Raw genomic sequence first — 17,158 nt, forward strand, 5'->3', positions numbered from 1 at the left:
TCCTGGGGCTCTGTTGACAAACACAAACAGAGCCCCAGAACAGCAACACAATTAGACCCAAACCAAATCATAAGATAACAAAAATATAATTACTTGACACATTGGAAAGAATTAACATAAACACAGAGCAAACTAGAATGCTATTTGGCCCTAAACAGAGAGTACACAGTCACAGAATACCTGAGCACTGTGACTGACCCAAACTTAAGGAAAGCTTTGACTATGTACAGACTCAGTGAGCATAGCCTTGCTATTGAGAAAGGCCACCGTAGGCAGACATGGCTCTCAAGAGAAGACAGGCTATGTGGTCACTGCCCACAAAATGAGGTGGAAACTGAGCTGCACTTTCAAACCAACTGCCAAATGTATGACCATATATTTTATTTGATTTCTTTACCTTTATTTAACTAGGCAAGTCACATATTTCCCTCAGATTACACGGACCCATAAAGAATTTGAAAACTCCCATATCTATTGGGTGAAATACCAGTGTTGCCATCACAGCAGCAAGAAAAGGGCAACCAGTGAAGAACAAACACCATTGTAAATACAACCCATATTTATTTTTTATTCATTTTAATGAATAATAATTAAAATATTCATTTTAATACATAATATGACATTTGAAATGTCTCTATTTCCTTTGGTACTTTTGCGAGTGTAATGTTTACTGTTCATTTTATATGATTTATTTCACTTTTGTTTATGATCTATTTCACTTGCTTTGACAATAAAGCCCTTTGAATAGAATTGCCCTTATCAAATCAAATCAAATTTATTTATATAGCCCTTCGTACATCAGCTGATATCTCAAAGTGCTGTACAGAAACCCAGCCTAAAACCCCAAACAGCAAACAATGCAGGTGTAAAAGCACGGTGGCTAGGAAAAACTCCCTAGAAAGGCCAAAACCTAGGAAGAAACCTAGAGAGGAACCGGGCTATGTGGGGTGGCCAGTCCTCTTCTGGCTGTGCCGGGTAGAGATTATAACAGAACATGACCAAGATGTTCAAATGTTCATAAATGACCAGCATGGTCAAATAATAATAAGGCAGAACAGTTGAAACTGGAGCAGCAGCACAGTCAGGTGGACTGGGGACAGCAAGGAGCCATCATGTCAGGTAGTCCTGGGGCACGGTCCTAGGGCTCAGGTCCTCCGAGAGAGAGAAAGAAAGAGAGAATTAGAGAGAGCATATGTGGGGTGGCCAGTCCTCTTCTGGCTGTGCCGGGTGGAGATTATAACAGAACGTGGCCAAGATGTTCAAATGTTCATAAATGACCAGCATGGTTGAATAATAGTAAGGCAGAACAGTTGAAACTGGAGCAGGAGCATGGCCAGGTGGACTGGGGACAGCAAGGAGTCCTCATGTCAGGTAGTCCTGGGACATGGTCCTAGGGCCCAGGCCAGTTGAAACTGGAGCAGCAGCATGGCCAGGTGGACTGGGGACAGCAAGGAGTCATCATGTCAGGTAGTCCTGGGGCATGGTTCTAGGGCTCAGGTCCTCCGAGAGAGAGAAAGAAAGAGAGAAGGAGAGAATTAGAGAACGCACACCTTATGGAGCCCCATGATTGAGCCAGATGATGTTTTAAGTGGAATCAAATCTCATTGAAGTACGGCTACGTACCGTTTTATCGCAGTTCCAGCAAAATGCTTATGTATCTAGTTCAAACAGTGCAGTAATATCTAGCAATACAAAATAACAATACGCTCATAACCCAAAGGTTTAAAAATAATAATAATAATAATAAAGAACTAGATATTAAGACGTCAGAATGAGCCAGAGGTGGCACCACGTGTTCAAAAGTGGTGTGGGAAAATTAGTACGTGTCTTTTCTCGGGCCTGGAGTTTTTCCTGATCTCATGACCTGGTCTCTCTGCTGTCTCCTGTAGTCCACGATCATCTCCTTCCTTGTGTTGACGTTGAGGGAGAGATAAGCAAACTGACCTGTATATTTGTCCATGGATTTCAACCGGCATCCCTTATTATTACCTTAATAAAATAATACGGGTTGCAGGTTTGAATCCCGGGTCCGATGAGAATTGTCTTGTTGGGATAGCTAACAGAGGCGTGTTATGAAATCCTAGATACCGTGGCTTAATGTTGGGCTGAAACAGGCAGGAATTCCCAAACTGGGGTACACGCGCAATGCCGTCGGGGGTACGCAAAATACAAATTATAATATTTTCCAACGGGGCTAAACATTTGGGTGATTTTTTTTCTCGCCTGAGTAGCCTCCTTTCACTGCCCCTGTAACAGAGGGGAACCACTACTTCAAGGTCTCAGAGCAAGTGGCGTCGCCGATTGAAACGCTATTTAGCGCGCACCACCGCTAGTTTGTGCGTGCTAAATAACGTTTCACATCCTTTACACCCCCTTTTGAACTTTTCATGTTCAAAATCTCCTCAAACAATAGCATGGTATTCTTTCACTGTAACAGCTACTGTAAATTGGACAATGCAGTTAGATTAACAAGAATTTAAGCTTTCTGCCAATATCAGATATGTCTATGTCCTAGAAAATGTTCTTGATACTTACAACCTCATGCTAATCGCATTAGCCTATATTAGCTCAACCGTCCCATGGAAGGGACACCGATCCCAAAGAAGTTTTAAGAAGTTGGAGCTCCTGTCTGTCTGCATTAACAAGGAAAACACACAGGTCTTTCCATCATTGTATGATTTTGTGTGTGCAAATGAACTCAAGCTTACGGACAATGTCAAATGTGATATATAGCAAAGCACTTGAGTGAGTTGGGTGAGCAAATACGCAGGTATTTTCCTGAAATGGACGACACAAACAACTGGAATCGTTATCCCTTTCATGCCCTGCCTCCAATCCACTTACCGATATCTGAACAGAGAGCCTCATCAAAACGGCAACAAGCGGTTCGGTGAAAATTGAATTTAATCAGATGCCACTGCCAGATTTCTGGATTGGGCTGCTCTCAAGAGTATCCTGCCTTGGCAAATCGCGCTGTTAAGACACTGATGCCCTTTGCAACCATGTACCTATGTGAGAGAGGATTCTCTGCCCTCACTAGCATGAAAACTAAATACAGGCACAGACTGTGTGTGGGAAAAGATTTTAGATGGAAACTCTCTCCAATACAACCCAACATTGCAGAGTTATGTGCATCCTTTCAAGCTGAGTTATTCACAATTTTTGATGAACAAATAAAGTTTTATTTAAGATGGTTAAATAAAGAGCAACATGATAGATTATTATTATATTATTATTTGTGCCCTGGTCCTATTGGAGCTCTGTGTCACGTCCCACGAGCCGGGTTGTGACAAAAACTCACACTCATTCTTATGTTTAATAAATGTATCGTATAGTGTGTGTGTGTGGCAGGCTTACAATGGCAAAAAAAAAACATTTGAGACTGACCATGGTGCTAGAGGGGGTACGCAGCTGGAGGTTGAATGTGTGAAGGGGTACAGGACTATAAAAGGTTTAGGGACCACTGATCCACCAATAAGAAACGCTTGTTTTCCTTTTCTGTTGCAAAACGTTTTGAAACAGTGTGCCCTGGTGAATACACGACTCAAGTTAATTTCCCCTCATCTTTGTTGATTGTGCTTTGGCTTATTATCAGGTCTGTTATTATTGAGATTATTTATTATTTACAACTTTACTTACAGATTAGGCAAAAGGTACAATGCATTTTTTATTTGACTGGGCATTTGAACAATATATTAATTAATATCAATGTGGCATTTAAATACAGGAACATACAGCATCTTCAACACAGTATATTTCCCACCTGTAGAAAATCTTCTATTTACAGTGCATTACAACACTCCTCGCAAAATGTGTCAGACTGTTGCTAAGGCAAAATGTGTCAGACTGTTGCTAAGGCAAAATGTGTCAGACTGTTGCTAAGGCAAAATGTGTCAGACTGTTGCTAAGGCAAAATGTGTCACAACTGTTGCTAAGGCATTTCAAGAATACTGGAGAAAATAACTGCACTGCAAAACAGTAGAGCGACAACAATTAATTTAATTATACATTTATTGAAAATATCTCTGAATTTTACTTCAGAATATATTTCACATTTTACATATACCAGAACATAAGAATGATAACAGTTTTGCTTCCCTCAACATGACAGAATTAACCATATTTATTTGGAGATTGTTGAATAATACTGCAAGAGAATTATTTGAATGACTTGTTGTAATAATTTGCAGTTCAGTAAAACTCTACGATGAGTTCTCAGTAGCATTTCACATTAAAGAATCCTGTTCCCAGATCAACGTGTGCTGTATATCCAACTCCTACAGCTGTTTCGATCTACAGCACAAACCAATCCGGAACTGGGACCCGGCTGACATTAAAGCCCCTTTTTGTTCAAAAAGTTCCAGGCAGATATCATGTCCTGTCTCTGTACCTCCTTCAGGTTGGCACGTCTATCGGACTCAGCCACTGTCCACTAAAGTACATTAAATACAGTAAACCACCAATTCATTCATATCTGATGGAACTAAAACACTTAGATCTGCATTGTGGTACCTGTCATTTCTGCCTTTCACTGCCTTTGGCTGTTTTTAACCTAACTAAACGGGATGTGAACACAGAAAGGATCAGGAATGGATTACTGTAATCATAAGGCATTGGGCAGTAGTAGAGTATCCCGACTCAGTCTTTTAAAGTACAGTCAACAATGTGATTTCCTGTGTTTTATATATATATATATATATTTCCTTTTAGTGGTAAGAGCTGTTTGAAAAGACTGCCTGAAATTTCAGCCTGTTTTGGTGAGAGGGAGTTTTGGCCTGACATGGTGACATCACCATGTGGTAAATGAGTTAATCGACCAATAAGAAAGAGAGTTCCAGACCTCTCTGTCAATACCAGCTGGTTTTCAGTTTCCCCCTCCCCACTCAGAACCACTTCCAGACAGTTCAAGCTAAACATTTGCTTGAGAAATTGCTCTTTGCTACAAAGCTATTTTTATTTTTGACCATTTTAATTGAAAACAATCACAGTAAGGTAGTTAATTGTTACCCAGAAATGCTAGACATTGCGATAAAAATAGCTGCTTTCGAACCTTTAAAATTGTTTAAAAAGGTGCTCAGATAATTCATTTTAGACGTTCTGTGCTACTGCCAAAGGAAAAAAGTACTTAAAGCAAAACATTTTCATGCCATTTTCTTTCAGTAAATGAAAACCACAAAATGGCAAAAGAAATACACAATAAATGCAGAACATTTAGTCAAGTTCACATACAAACATAATCTTTCAAGTTGAATGAAAAGTAACTCCCCTATTGAACAAGCTCCTAAATCACAATCTGAGCCTCTGTAGAAGATCCAAACAGCCCCTAGATCTTCTATCGTCCAAATAACACCTGGGCCTACTGCAGGTGTTACTACCTTTACTGAGACAAACACAATGCTTCCGTGTCAATGTTATCTGTTGCTATACGACTGTCTCCGGTAACAACTAATTGACTTTATTTAGCTAGTGTCAGGGAAATCAGGGCAGTTGTTTAGGTTATGACAAAGACCACACTTTTAAGCGTTGGCGCAGTAACCGAAAGGTCACTGGTTCGAATCCCAGAGCTGACTAGGTGAGAGGAAAAATATATATGCCGATGTGCCCTTGCGCAAGGCACTTAACCCTAATTACTCCTGTAATTTGCTCTGGATAAGAGCCGTCTGCTAAATGTCTGAAAAAGTTTTAAAATCATGTACAATCGTATGACCTAAGTAGCTTTCTAAACAGCATTATCCAGCTACAAGGGGTTAATAACAGCTCTATGGTAAGGCTGCACTAGACATGTCCAACCAATGGCACATTATGGGCACATAGAGGTAACTGGCTAAATAAAAACAACACCAACATCGTGTCAACAGAACGCTGGCCCACCACCAGCCAGAACAGCTTCACCTTGGCATAGATTCTACTCGTGTCTGGAACTCTGTTGGGAGGGTTGCCAGAACAGCTTCACCGTGGCATAGATTCTACACGTGTCTGGAACTCTGTTGGGAGGGTTGCCAGAACAGCTTCACAGTGGCATAGATTCTACACGTGTCTGGAACTCTGTTGGGAGGGTTGCCAGAACAGCTTCACCGTGGCATAGATTCTACACGTGTCTGGAACTCTGTTGGGAGGGTTGCCAGAACAGCTTCACCGTGGCATAGATTCTACACGTGTCTGGAACTCTGTTGGGAGGGTTGCGACACCATTATTCCAGGAGAAATTCCACCAGTTTGGTGTTTTGTTGGCGGCGGTGTAAAACGCCGTCTCAGGGGGCCGCTTCAGAATCTCCCGTAAAAGTGTTCAATTGGGTTGAGATCTGGTGACCGAGACGGCACTTGGTTTACATCGTTTTCATGCTTATCAAACCACTTGTGCCCCATTGTGGATCCGGGGGCATTGTCATCTTATGGGGACGTAGCCATGGTAACCATAATAATGGCCTTCCCAGCATTTGTATGCATGACCCTAAGCATTATGGGGATGCTAGATCAAAGGATGCTAGATCAAATCACCGAGCTGACAAGATAAAAATCTATCGTTCTGCCCCCCACTGTTCCTAGACCAGTTAACCCACTGTTTCTAGACCAGTTAACCCACTGTTTCTAGACCAGTTAACCCACTGTTTCTAGACCAGTTAACCCACTGTTTCTAGACCAGTTAACCCACTGTTCCTAGACCAGTTAACCCCACTGTTCCTAGACCAGTTAACCCACTGTTCCTAGACCAGTTAACCCCACTGTTCCTAGACCAGTTAACCCACTGTTCCTAGACCAGTTAACCCACTGATCCTAGACCAGTTAACCCCACTGTTCCTAGACCAGTTAACCCACTGTTCTTAGACCAGTTAACCCCACTGTTCCTAGACCAGTTAACCCCACTGTTCCTAGACCAGTTAACCCCACTGTTCCTAGACCAGTTAACCCCACTGTTCCTAGACCAGTTAACCCCACTGTTCCTAGACCAGTTAACCCACTGTTCCTAGACCAGTTAACCCACTGTTCCTAGACCAGTTAACCCACTGTTCCTAGACCAGTTAACCCACTGTTCCTAGACCAGTTAACCCCACTGTTCCTAGACCAGTTAACCCACTGTTCCTAGACCAGTTAACCCACTGTTCCTAGACCAGTTAACCCCACTGTTCCTAGACCAGTTAACCCACTGTTCCTAGACCAGTTAACCCACTGATCCTAGACCAGTTAACCCCACTGTTCCTAGACCAGTTAACCCCACTGTTCCTAGACCAGTTTACCCACTGTTCCTCGACCAGTTAACCCACTGTTCCGAGGCCAGTTAACCCACTGTTCCTAGACCAGTTAACCCCACTGTTCCTAGGCTAGTTAACTCACTGTTCCTAGACCAGTTAACCCCACTGTTCCTATGCCAGTTAACCCACTGTTCCTAGACCAGTTAACCCCACTGTTCCGAGGCCAGTTAACCCACTGTTCCTAGGCCGTCATTGTTAATAAGAATGTGTTCTTAACTGACTTGCCTAGTTCAATAAAGGGAAACAGAAATACTACAGGTCCCTCTTCAGGGATTCAGAAGAACATTTTATGGCCATAATCCTAACAACTACATTTTACATTCACCTTTTAACTAGTTTACTTTTATCAACAAATCATTTTTTATTGAGTTGTGTTTTTGTCAATGCATTTAAAAAGTGCTGTAGACTACAAATAACTTGTAGAAAGTACACACAGCCTACAGTAGAATGGCCATGGCATAGACAGAGAACTGTTTCGTATTCATGGCCGGATTACTAACTGGGAAATTAGCTTTAAAGCTGACATTTTTCTTAGCTTTGCCTCATGGCAAAATGTGTACAATTGCAGGAAGTTAGCTTTAAAAAAATGTCTTGCTCCACTGCCATGAGGGGAGGGGGGCTTCAAAATATGATTGCCTAGGGCCCCAGATGTGGTTAATCAGCCCTGCTTCTATAAGAAACAGCACATTAAAAAAAACATTTTTTACTTTTTATGCCCTCTTGTATAGCTCTAACCTGGTTGACAGTCTAGGGAGGGGGAGCATGTATTCTTCATTTGTTTTCTAAGATGTATAAAATCTATTTTTGTGATAGGACCGCCATGCCTGTGCTTTATCCAGTTCCACTGCGACCCCTCTCATTTATCCTGTTCCACTGCGACCCTCTCATTTATCCAGTTCCACTGCGACCCCTCTCATTTATCCAGTTCCACTGCGACCCCTCTCATTTATCCAGTTCCACTGCGACCCCTCTCATTTATCCAGTTCCACTGCGACCCCTCTCATTTATCCAGTTCCACTACGACCCCTCTCATTTATCCAGTCCACTGCGACCCCTCTCATTTATCCAGTTCAACTGCGACCCCTCTCATTTATCCAGTTCCACTGCGACCCCTCTCATTTATCCAGTTCCACTACGACCCCTCTCATTTATCCAGTTCCACTGCGACCCCTCTCATTTATCCAGTTCCACTGCGACCCCTCTCATTTATCCAGTTCCACTGCGACCCCTCTCATTTATCCAGTTCCACTGCGACCCCTCTCATTTATCCGGTTCCGGTTGGAGCGAGTGGTCGCATCTGCACGTCGCTCCAACGGGTAGTATAACTTTTTCATTATATTTCATTATATCACAACGGTGTGATTTGTCTTATCTTAGCAATTTCTTCTCAGCTAGCTACATAGCCGTCTTTGTATCAAAGATAATTGCGTAATTATCGTATTTCGCCGTCCTAACGTAGTCTTCACTAGCCAGCTAGCTAACGTCCACTGATTAGCTGCACTGAGAAACTTTTACACTCAACTGAACGACTTGATTAGTTTAGTGTTAGCTACCTACATAGCTGTCTTTGCTGTCTTCGTATCATCGTATCCAAGATAATTGTGTTGTTTAGGTTTAGAGTGTGTAGTCTTAGAGTGATTATCTTAATTTACCGAGGTTAGCTAGCCAGCTATTTGTCGTCCTTAACGTAGGTGACTCTGCTAGCTAGCCAACAGCTAGCCAACGCTAGCCAACGTCTTCTGTATAGAACTCAACTACCCGGTCGCATTCACAGGTTGTATCACATTTTCACTTCATTTCATTACAGTACAACGGTTTGATTTGTTTGATCGTAGCTAGCTACTTAGCTAGCTACATAGCCGTCTTTGTATCAAAGATAATTGTGTAGTCTAGAGCGATTTTCTAGGTTCGCTAGCCATCTATTGTCGTTCTTTTAACGCAACGTAACGTAAACAACACTGCTAGCTAGCCTGCTAGCCCCGAATAGCAACACTGCAGAAACTAGTACACTCAACGGAACGACTTGATTAGTGTAGTGTCAACAACGCAGCCACTGCCAGCTAGCCTACTTCAGCAGTACTGTATCATTTTAATCATTTTAGTCAATAAGATTCTTGCTACGTAGCTTAACTTTCTGAACATTCGAGACGTGTAGTCCACTTGTCATTCCAATCTCCTTTGCATTAGCGTAGCCTCTTCTGTAGCCTGTCAACTATGTGTCTGTTTATCCCTGTTCTCTCCTCTCTGCACAGACCATACAAACGCTCCTCACCGCGTGGCCGCGGCCACCCTACTCTGGTGGTCCCAGCGCGCACGACCCACGTGGAGTTCCAGGTCTCCGGTAGCCTCTGGAACTGCCAATCTGCGGTCAACAAGGCAGAGTTCATCTCAGCCTATGCCTCCCTCCAGTCCCTCGACTTCTTGGCACTGACGGAAACATGGATCACCACAGACAACACTGCTACTCCTACTGCTCTCTCTTCGTCCGCCCACGTGTTCTCGCACACCCCGAGAGCATCTGGTCAGCGGGGTGGTGGCACCGGGATCCTCATCTCTCCCAAGTGGTCATTCTCTCTTTCTCCCCTTACCCATCTGTCTATCGCCTCCTTTGAATTCCATGCTGTCACAGTTACTAGCCCTTTCAAGCTTAACATCCTTATCATTTATCGCCCTCCAGGTTCCCTCGGAGAGTTCATCAATGAGCTTGATGCCTTGATAAGCTCCTTTCCTGAGGACGGCTCACCTCTCACAGTTCTGGGCGACTTTAACCTCCCCACGTCTACCTTTGACTCTTTCCTCTCTGCCTCCTTCTTTCCACTCCTCTCCTCTTTTGACCTCACCCTCTCACCTTCCCCCCTACTCACAAGGCAGGCAATACGCTCGACCTCATCTTTACTAGATGCTGTTCTTCCACTAACCTCACTGCAACTCCCTCCAAGTCTCCGACCACTGCCTTGTATCCTTTTCCCTCTCGCTCTCATCCAACACCTCCCACACTGCCCCTACTCGGATGGTATCGCGCCGTCCCAACCTTCGCTCTCTCTCCCCCGCTACTCTCTCCTCTTCCATCCTATCATCTCTTCCCTCCGCTCAAACCTTCTCCCACCTATCTCCTGATTCTGCCTCCTCAACCCTCCTCTCCTCCCTCTCTGCATCCCTTGACTCTCTATGTCCCCTATCCTCCAGGCCGGCTCGGTCCTCCCCTCCCGCTCCGTGGCTCGATGACTCATTGCGAGCTCACAGAACAGGGCTCCGGGCAGCCGAGCGGAAATGGAGGAAAACTCGCCTCCCTGCGGACCTGGCATCCTTTCACTCCCTCCTCTCTACATTTTCCTCCTCTGTCTCTGCTGCTAAAGCCACTTTCTACCACGCTAAATTCCAAGCATCTGCCTCTAACCCTAGGAAGCTCTTTGCCACCTTCTCCTCCCTCCTGAATCCTCCGCCCCTCCCCCCTCCTCCCTCTCTGCAGATGACTTCGTCAACCATTTTGAAAAGAAGGTCGACGACATCCGATCCTCGTTTGCTAAGTCAAACGACACCGCTGGTTCTGCTCACACTGCCCTACCCTGTGCTCTGACCTCTTTCTCCCCTCTCTCTCCAGATGAAATCTCGCGTCTTGTGACGGCCGGCCGCCCAACAACCTGCCCGCTTGACCCTATCCCCTCCTCTCTTCTCCAGACCATTTCCGGAGACCTTCTCCCTTACCTCACCTCGCTCATCAACTCATCCCTGACCGTTGGCTACGTCCCTTCCGTCTTCAAGAGAGCGAGAGTTGCACCCCTTCTGAAAAAACCTACACTCGATCCCTCCGATGTCAACAATTACAGACCAGTATCCCTTCTTTCTTTTCTCTCCAAAACTCTTGAACGTGCCGTCCTTGGCCAGCTCTCCCGCTATCTCTCTCTGAATGACCTTCTTGATCCAAATCAGTCAGGTTTCAAGACTAGTCATTCAACTGAGACTGCTCTCCTCTGTATCACGGAGGCGCTCCGCACTGCTAAAGCTAACTCTCTCTCCTCTGCTCTCATCCTTCTAGATCTATCGGCTGCCTTCGATACTGTGAACCATCAGATCCTCCTCTCCACCCTCTCCGAGTTGGGCATCTCCGGCGCGGCCCACGCTTGGATTGCGTCCTACCTGACAGGTCGCACCTACCAGGTGGCGTGGCGAGAATCTGTCTCCTCACCACGCGCTCTCACCACTGGTGTCCCCCAGGGCTCTGTTCTTGGCCCTCTCCTATTCTCGCTATACACCAAGTCACTTGGCTCTGTCATAACCTCACATGGTCTCTCTTATCATTGCTATGCAGACGACACACAATTAATCTTCTCCTTTCCCCCTTCTGATGACCAGGTGGCGAATCGCATCTCTGCATGTCTGGCAGACATATCAGTGTGGATGACGGATCACCACCTCAAGCTGAACCTCGGCAAGACGGAGCTGCTCTTCCTCCCGGGGAAGGACTGCCCGTTCCATGATCTCGCCATCACGGTCGACAACTCCATTGTGTCCTCCTCCCAGAGCGCCAAGAACCTTGGCGTGATCCTGGACAACACCCTGTCGTTCTCAACTAACATCAAGGCGGTGGCCCGTTCCTGTAGGTTCATGCTCTACAACATCCGCAGAGTACGACCCTGCCTCACACAGGAAGCGGCGCAGGTCCTAATCCAGGCACTTGTCATCTCCCGTCTGGATTACTGCAACTCGCTGTTGGCTGGGCTCCCTGCCTGTGCCATTAAACCCTTCAACTCATCCAGAACGCCGCAGCCCGTCTGGTGTTCAACCTTCCCAAGTTCTCTCACGTCACCCCGCTCCTCCGTTCTCTCCACTGGCTTCCAGTTGAAGCTCGCATCCGCTACAAGACCATGGTGCTTGCCTACGGAGCTGTGAGGGGAACGGCACCTCAGTACCTCCAGGCTCTGATCAGGCCCTACACCCAAACAAGGGCACTGCGTTCATCCACCTCTGGCCTGCTCGCCTCCCTACCACTGAGGAAGTACAGCTCCCGCTCAGCCCAGTCAAAACTGTTCGCTGCCCTGGCCCCCAATGGTGGAACAAACTCCCTCACGACGCCAGGACAGCGGAGTCAATCACCACCTTCCGGAGACACCTGAAACCCCACCTCTTTAAGGAATACCTAGGATAGGTTAAGTAATCCCTCTCACCCCACCCCCCTAAGTTTTAGATGCACTATTGTTAAGTGACTGTCCCACTGGATGTCATAAGGTGAATGCACCAATTTGTAAGTCGCTCTGGATAAGAGCGTCTGCTAAATGACTTAAATGTAATGTAAATGTTATCCAGTTCCACTGCGACCCCTCTCATTTATCCAGTTCCACTGCGACCCCTCTCATTTATCCAGTTCCACTGCGACCCCTCTCATTTATCCAGTTCCACTGCGACCCCTCTCATTTATCCTGTTCCACTGCGACCCCTCTCATTTATCCTGTTCCACTGCGACCCCTCTCATTTATCCAGTTCCACTGCGACCCCTCTCATTTATCCAGTTCCACTGCGACCCTCTCATTTATCCAGTTCCACTGCGACCCTCTCATTTATCCAGTTCCACTGCGACCCCTCTCATTTATCCTGTTCCACTGCGACCCCTCTCATTTATCCAGTTCCACTGCGACCCCTCTCATTTATCCAGTTCCACTGCGACCCCTCTCATTTATCCAGTTCCACTGCGACCCTCTCATTTATCCAGTTCCACTGCGACCCTCTCATTTATCCAGTTCCACTGCGACCCTCTCATTTATCCAGTTCCACTGCGACCCCTCTCATTTATCCAGTTCCACTGCGACCCCTCTCATTTATCCAGTTCCACTGCGACCCCTCTCATTTATCCAGTTCCACTGCGACCCCTCTCATTTATCCAGTTCCACTGCGACCCCTCTCATTTATCCTGTTCCACTGCGACCCCTCTCATTTATCCTGTTCCACTGCGACCCTCTCATTTATCCAGTTCCACTGCGACCCCTCTCATTTATCCAGTTCCACTGCGACCCCTCTCATTTATCCAGTTCCACTGCGACCCTCTCATTTATCCAGTTCCACTGCGACCCCTCTCATTTATCCAGTTCCACTGCGACCCCTCTCATTTATCCTGTTCCACTGCGACCCCTCTCATTTATCCAGTTCCACTGCGACCCCTCTCATTTATCCAGTTCCACTGCGACCCCTCTCATTTATCCAGTTCCACTGCGACCCTCTCATTTATCCAGTTCCACTGCGACCCCTCTCATTTATCCAGTTCCACTGCGACCCTCTCATTTATCCAGTTCCACTGCGACCCCTCTCATTTATCCAGTTCCACTGCGACCCCTCTCATTTATCCAGTTCCACTGCGACCCCTCTCATTTATCCAGTTCCACTGCGACCCCTCTCATTTATCCAGTTCCACTGCGACCCCTCTCATTTATCCAGTTCCACTGCGACCCCTCTCATTTATCCAGTTCCACTGCGACCCCTCTCATTTATCCAGTTCCACTGCGACCCCTCTCATTTATCCAGTTCCACTGCGACCCCTCTCATTTATCCAGTTCCACTGCGACCCCTCTCATTTATCCAGTTCCACTGCGACCCCTCTCATTTATCCTGTTCCACTGCGACCCCTCTCATTTATCCTGTTCCACTGCGACCCCTCTCATTTATCCAGTTCCACTGCGACCCTCTCATTTATCCAGTTCCACTGCGACCCCTCTCATTTATCCAGTTCCACTGCGACCCCTCTCATTTATCCAGTTCCACTGCGACCCCTCTCATTTATCCAGTTCCACTGCGACCCCTCTCATTTATCCTGTTCCACTGCGACCCCTCTCATTTATCCAGTTCCACTGCGACCCCTCTCATTTATCCAGTTCCACTGCGACCCCTCTCATTTATCCAGTTCCACTGCGACCCCTCTCATTTATCCAGTTCCACTGCGACCCCTCTCATTTATCCAGTTCCACTGCGACCCCTCTCATTTATCCAGTTCCACTGCGACCCCTCTCATTTATCCAGTTCCACTGCGACCCCTCTCAATAAAGTAAGATTCCTTCCGTATCATTTAAACACTGTGCTGTAAACTGTAACAATGTTGAATAACAACCAAGTCAGTTGAAACCTAATAAATCTCATATACTCTATGAAATGGAACATGGTTTTCCACGTTTCAGGACTCTATTCCTCATTAATATCCAGTAAATCATTGAGTATTAAAGTAACTTCCAGATTTTTTATGAAATATGAAATAGTTTTCCTTCAAATTTAAAAAAAAATGTCTGTGTTGGAATGGTGTGGGCGTATCTACCGGTCATTCAAAATATTCATGTGAGTAAACCTCTGATTGGCCAGCACCTCATACTCTATGAGGAAATAGAAAACCGTCTGTTAGAGATGTAACTTTGAATTGGAGGTTTTGAAGTGTTTTGTTTTTCTTTCCTTTCTTCCTCCCAATTTATGCTTTTGGCCACAAATACAAGTACAGGACGAGTCCGCAACATTCTTTGGGTTTGAGTAAACAGAATATGACCTTTTAAAAGTGAGACCTTCACTGGACAGTTACTTCGAGAATAGAAAAGTATCTGTGTTGGTTGCTATGGACACAACTGACAGCTTCACTTCAAGACGGGAGATTTAAAAGGTGTCACAATAAACAAGTTTAAAATGTTTTTTTTTTCTCTTCTTGTTTTTTTTTAAAAAGCTTTCTTATTTTTTCAAATCTCTCCTTTAATACTTGACAGCAGTATTAAAGAGAAACTCTGGATTGATTGCCTAGGCAACATCAATGTAACAATGCAGCAGAAGAAGCATTCACAGCTCATGAACACCTCCTCCAGCCTACTGAGGGAGGCTCGACCAATGGCAGCATACCAGCTTTGGCAACAGACAGATTTGTACCATTTCACACAACACTATTTGCTGCAGCGTAGAAGAAATTAAACAGTAAAACGTAAGGTGATTAAAGTCCCTATTTTAAAAGCTAACACGAATCTTTAAGAACTCTTTAGGAAATCCGTAAAAAGCTCACAAAGGAGAAGAGTGAAGCTGTGACTGTAGCTACAAGATAGAGAAGCATCTCTCAAAATTACACTGCAAACTAAACTTTTGTCGGTTTTATATATATATGTATTTTTTTTTAGTTTTTTTTTACATTGGTTTTTGTTTTGGAGCTTTTTGAGATTGGGGACAACCTCTTAGCCACTCCGGTTCCGGGTGCTTCCGTCCCCAGTGCGCTGAGCCCGGGCCAGCACTATTTCAGGGGTCACTCTCTTGCGGTCCTTTGCCAGGCCGAGGAAACACATCAAGTCGATGAAACAGGTGGTCAGGTTCAGTTTGCAGCCAAACTCACTGGATGCATAATCATATGGGAAGGTGTGGTGATAGTTATGGAACCCCTCACCTGAAAGTGACAGGAAACCACAGTCAGGATAACCGTTGGCCGTTATTTACACAGAATCACACATTCAAGATATCTTGTAAGATGTGAACACCCACACATGGTTTGATATAGAGCTACTATAAATATTATTTTCTGTCAACTCCAAAACCTAAAATTCATAAACTTGCTCGTCATCGATAATGAACAACCAATCCCCTTTTGATCTCTTTGAACAAACTGGTGTAATCAGAGTCAACTGACAGCAGGTTAAATACATCACATGTTTAATATCACCCAGGAAGGTAATTACAAGCACAGAAATCAACGCTCGTTCTGTTAGGCTACTGTTCTGCGATAATTGTGTAATATAGAGTCATTTATCTACCCCTGTTTTCTCCCCAATTTCATGGTTTCCAATTGGTCGTTACAGTCTTGTCTCATCGCTGCAACTCCCCTACGGACTCAGGAGAGGCGATGGTCGAGAGCCGTGCGTCCTCCGATACACAACCCGGCCCCAAGCCGCACTGCTTCTAGACACAACGGCCACTTAACCCGGAAGCACTAATGTGTCGGAGGAAACGCCGTACACCTGGTGACCGTGTCAGCGTGCACTGCGCCCGGTCCGGCCCGCCACAGGAGTCGCTAGTGCGTGACGGGACAAGGACATCCCTGCCGACCAAACCCTCCCCCAACCCAGACGACGCTGGGCCAATTGTGCGCTGCCCCACGGGTCTCCCGGTCGCGACAGAGGCTGGACTCGAACCCAGAATCTCTAGCGGCACAGCTAGCAATGCGATGCAGTGCCTTAGACCACTGCGCCACTCAGGAGACCCCAGTATAGAGTCATCTACGATATAACTACTACCATGTTATAAAGGAGCGACTTAATGAAAGATCTTAAGATCTTTTAAAATGGCAAGAGGTAGCTAACATACCTATGGCACTAAGGGTGACAAACTTGTTCTCTCTGGGGTTGATGTTGGTGTCGTAGGGCCGGTTTCCCCACATGTGGGCAGCACTGTTGACCAGCCAGGTAGCGTTCAGTACCAGGGTGTACCTCAGCAGACCCGGCACGAAGTAGCCCAGCCACAGGCTCTCTCCCCACAGGCACCAAGGAACAAACATGGGGATGGAGAAGCACATCAGGACCACTGACATCTTGTAATACCTGTGGAGAAGACCAGAGACCAGAGACATATCCTCTATTACATCTAGTAATACCTGTGGAGAAGACCAGAGACATATCCTCTATTACATCTAGTAATACATCTAGTAATACCTGTGGAGAAGACCAGAGACATATCCTCTATTACATCTAGTAATACCTGTGGAGAAGACCAGAGACATATCCTCTATTACATCTAGTAATACCTGTGGAGAAGACCAGAGACATATCCTCTATTACATCTAGTAATACCTGTGGACCAGAGACATATCCTCTATTACATCTAGTAATACCTGTGGAGAAGACCAGAGACATATCCTCTATTACATCTAGTAATACCTGTGGAGAAGACCAGAGACATATCCTCTATTACATCTAG

The 17,158-nt window shown here is 45.5% G+C and overlaps 1 protein-coding gene across 1 annotated transcript; it reads right to left on the bottom strand.

Annotated features, from left to right (window-relative positions):
* Window positions 1–15,424: 15,424 nt before the first annotated feature.
* Window positions 15,425–16,792, bottom strand: LOC124040714 (acyl-CoA desaturase-like). Its single transcript, XM_046357795.1, has 2 exons — window positions 16,550–16,792; window positions 15,425–15,635 (listed from the first exon to the last, which is right to left on the bottom strand). The coding sequence occupies exons 1-2, from the start codon at window positions 16,770–16,772 to the stop codon at window positions 15,430–15,432; spliced, it is 429 nt and encodes a 142-aa protein (XP_046213751.1). The 5' UTR covers window positions 16,773–16,792; the 3' UTR covers window positions 15,425–15,429.
* Window positions 16,793–17,158: the final 366 nt, after the last annotated feature.

This window comes from Oncorhynchus gorbuscha, linkage group LG08, assembly GCF_021184085.1.
Source record: "Oncorhynchus gorbuscha isolate QuinsamMale2020 ecotype Even-year linkage group LG08, OgorEven_v1.0, whole genome shotgun sequence".
Classification (NCBI taxonomy): Eukaryota; Metazoa; Chordata; class Actinopteri; order Salmoniformes; family Salmonidae; genus Oncorhynchus; species Oncorhynchus gorbuscha.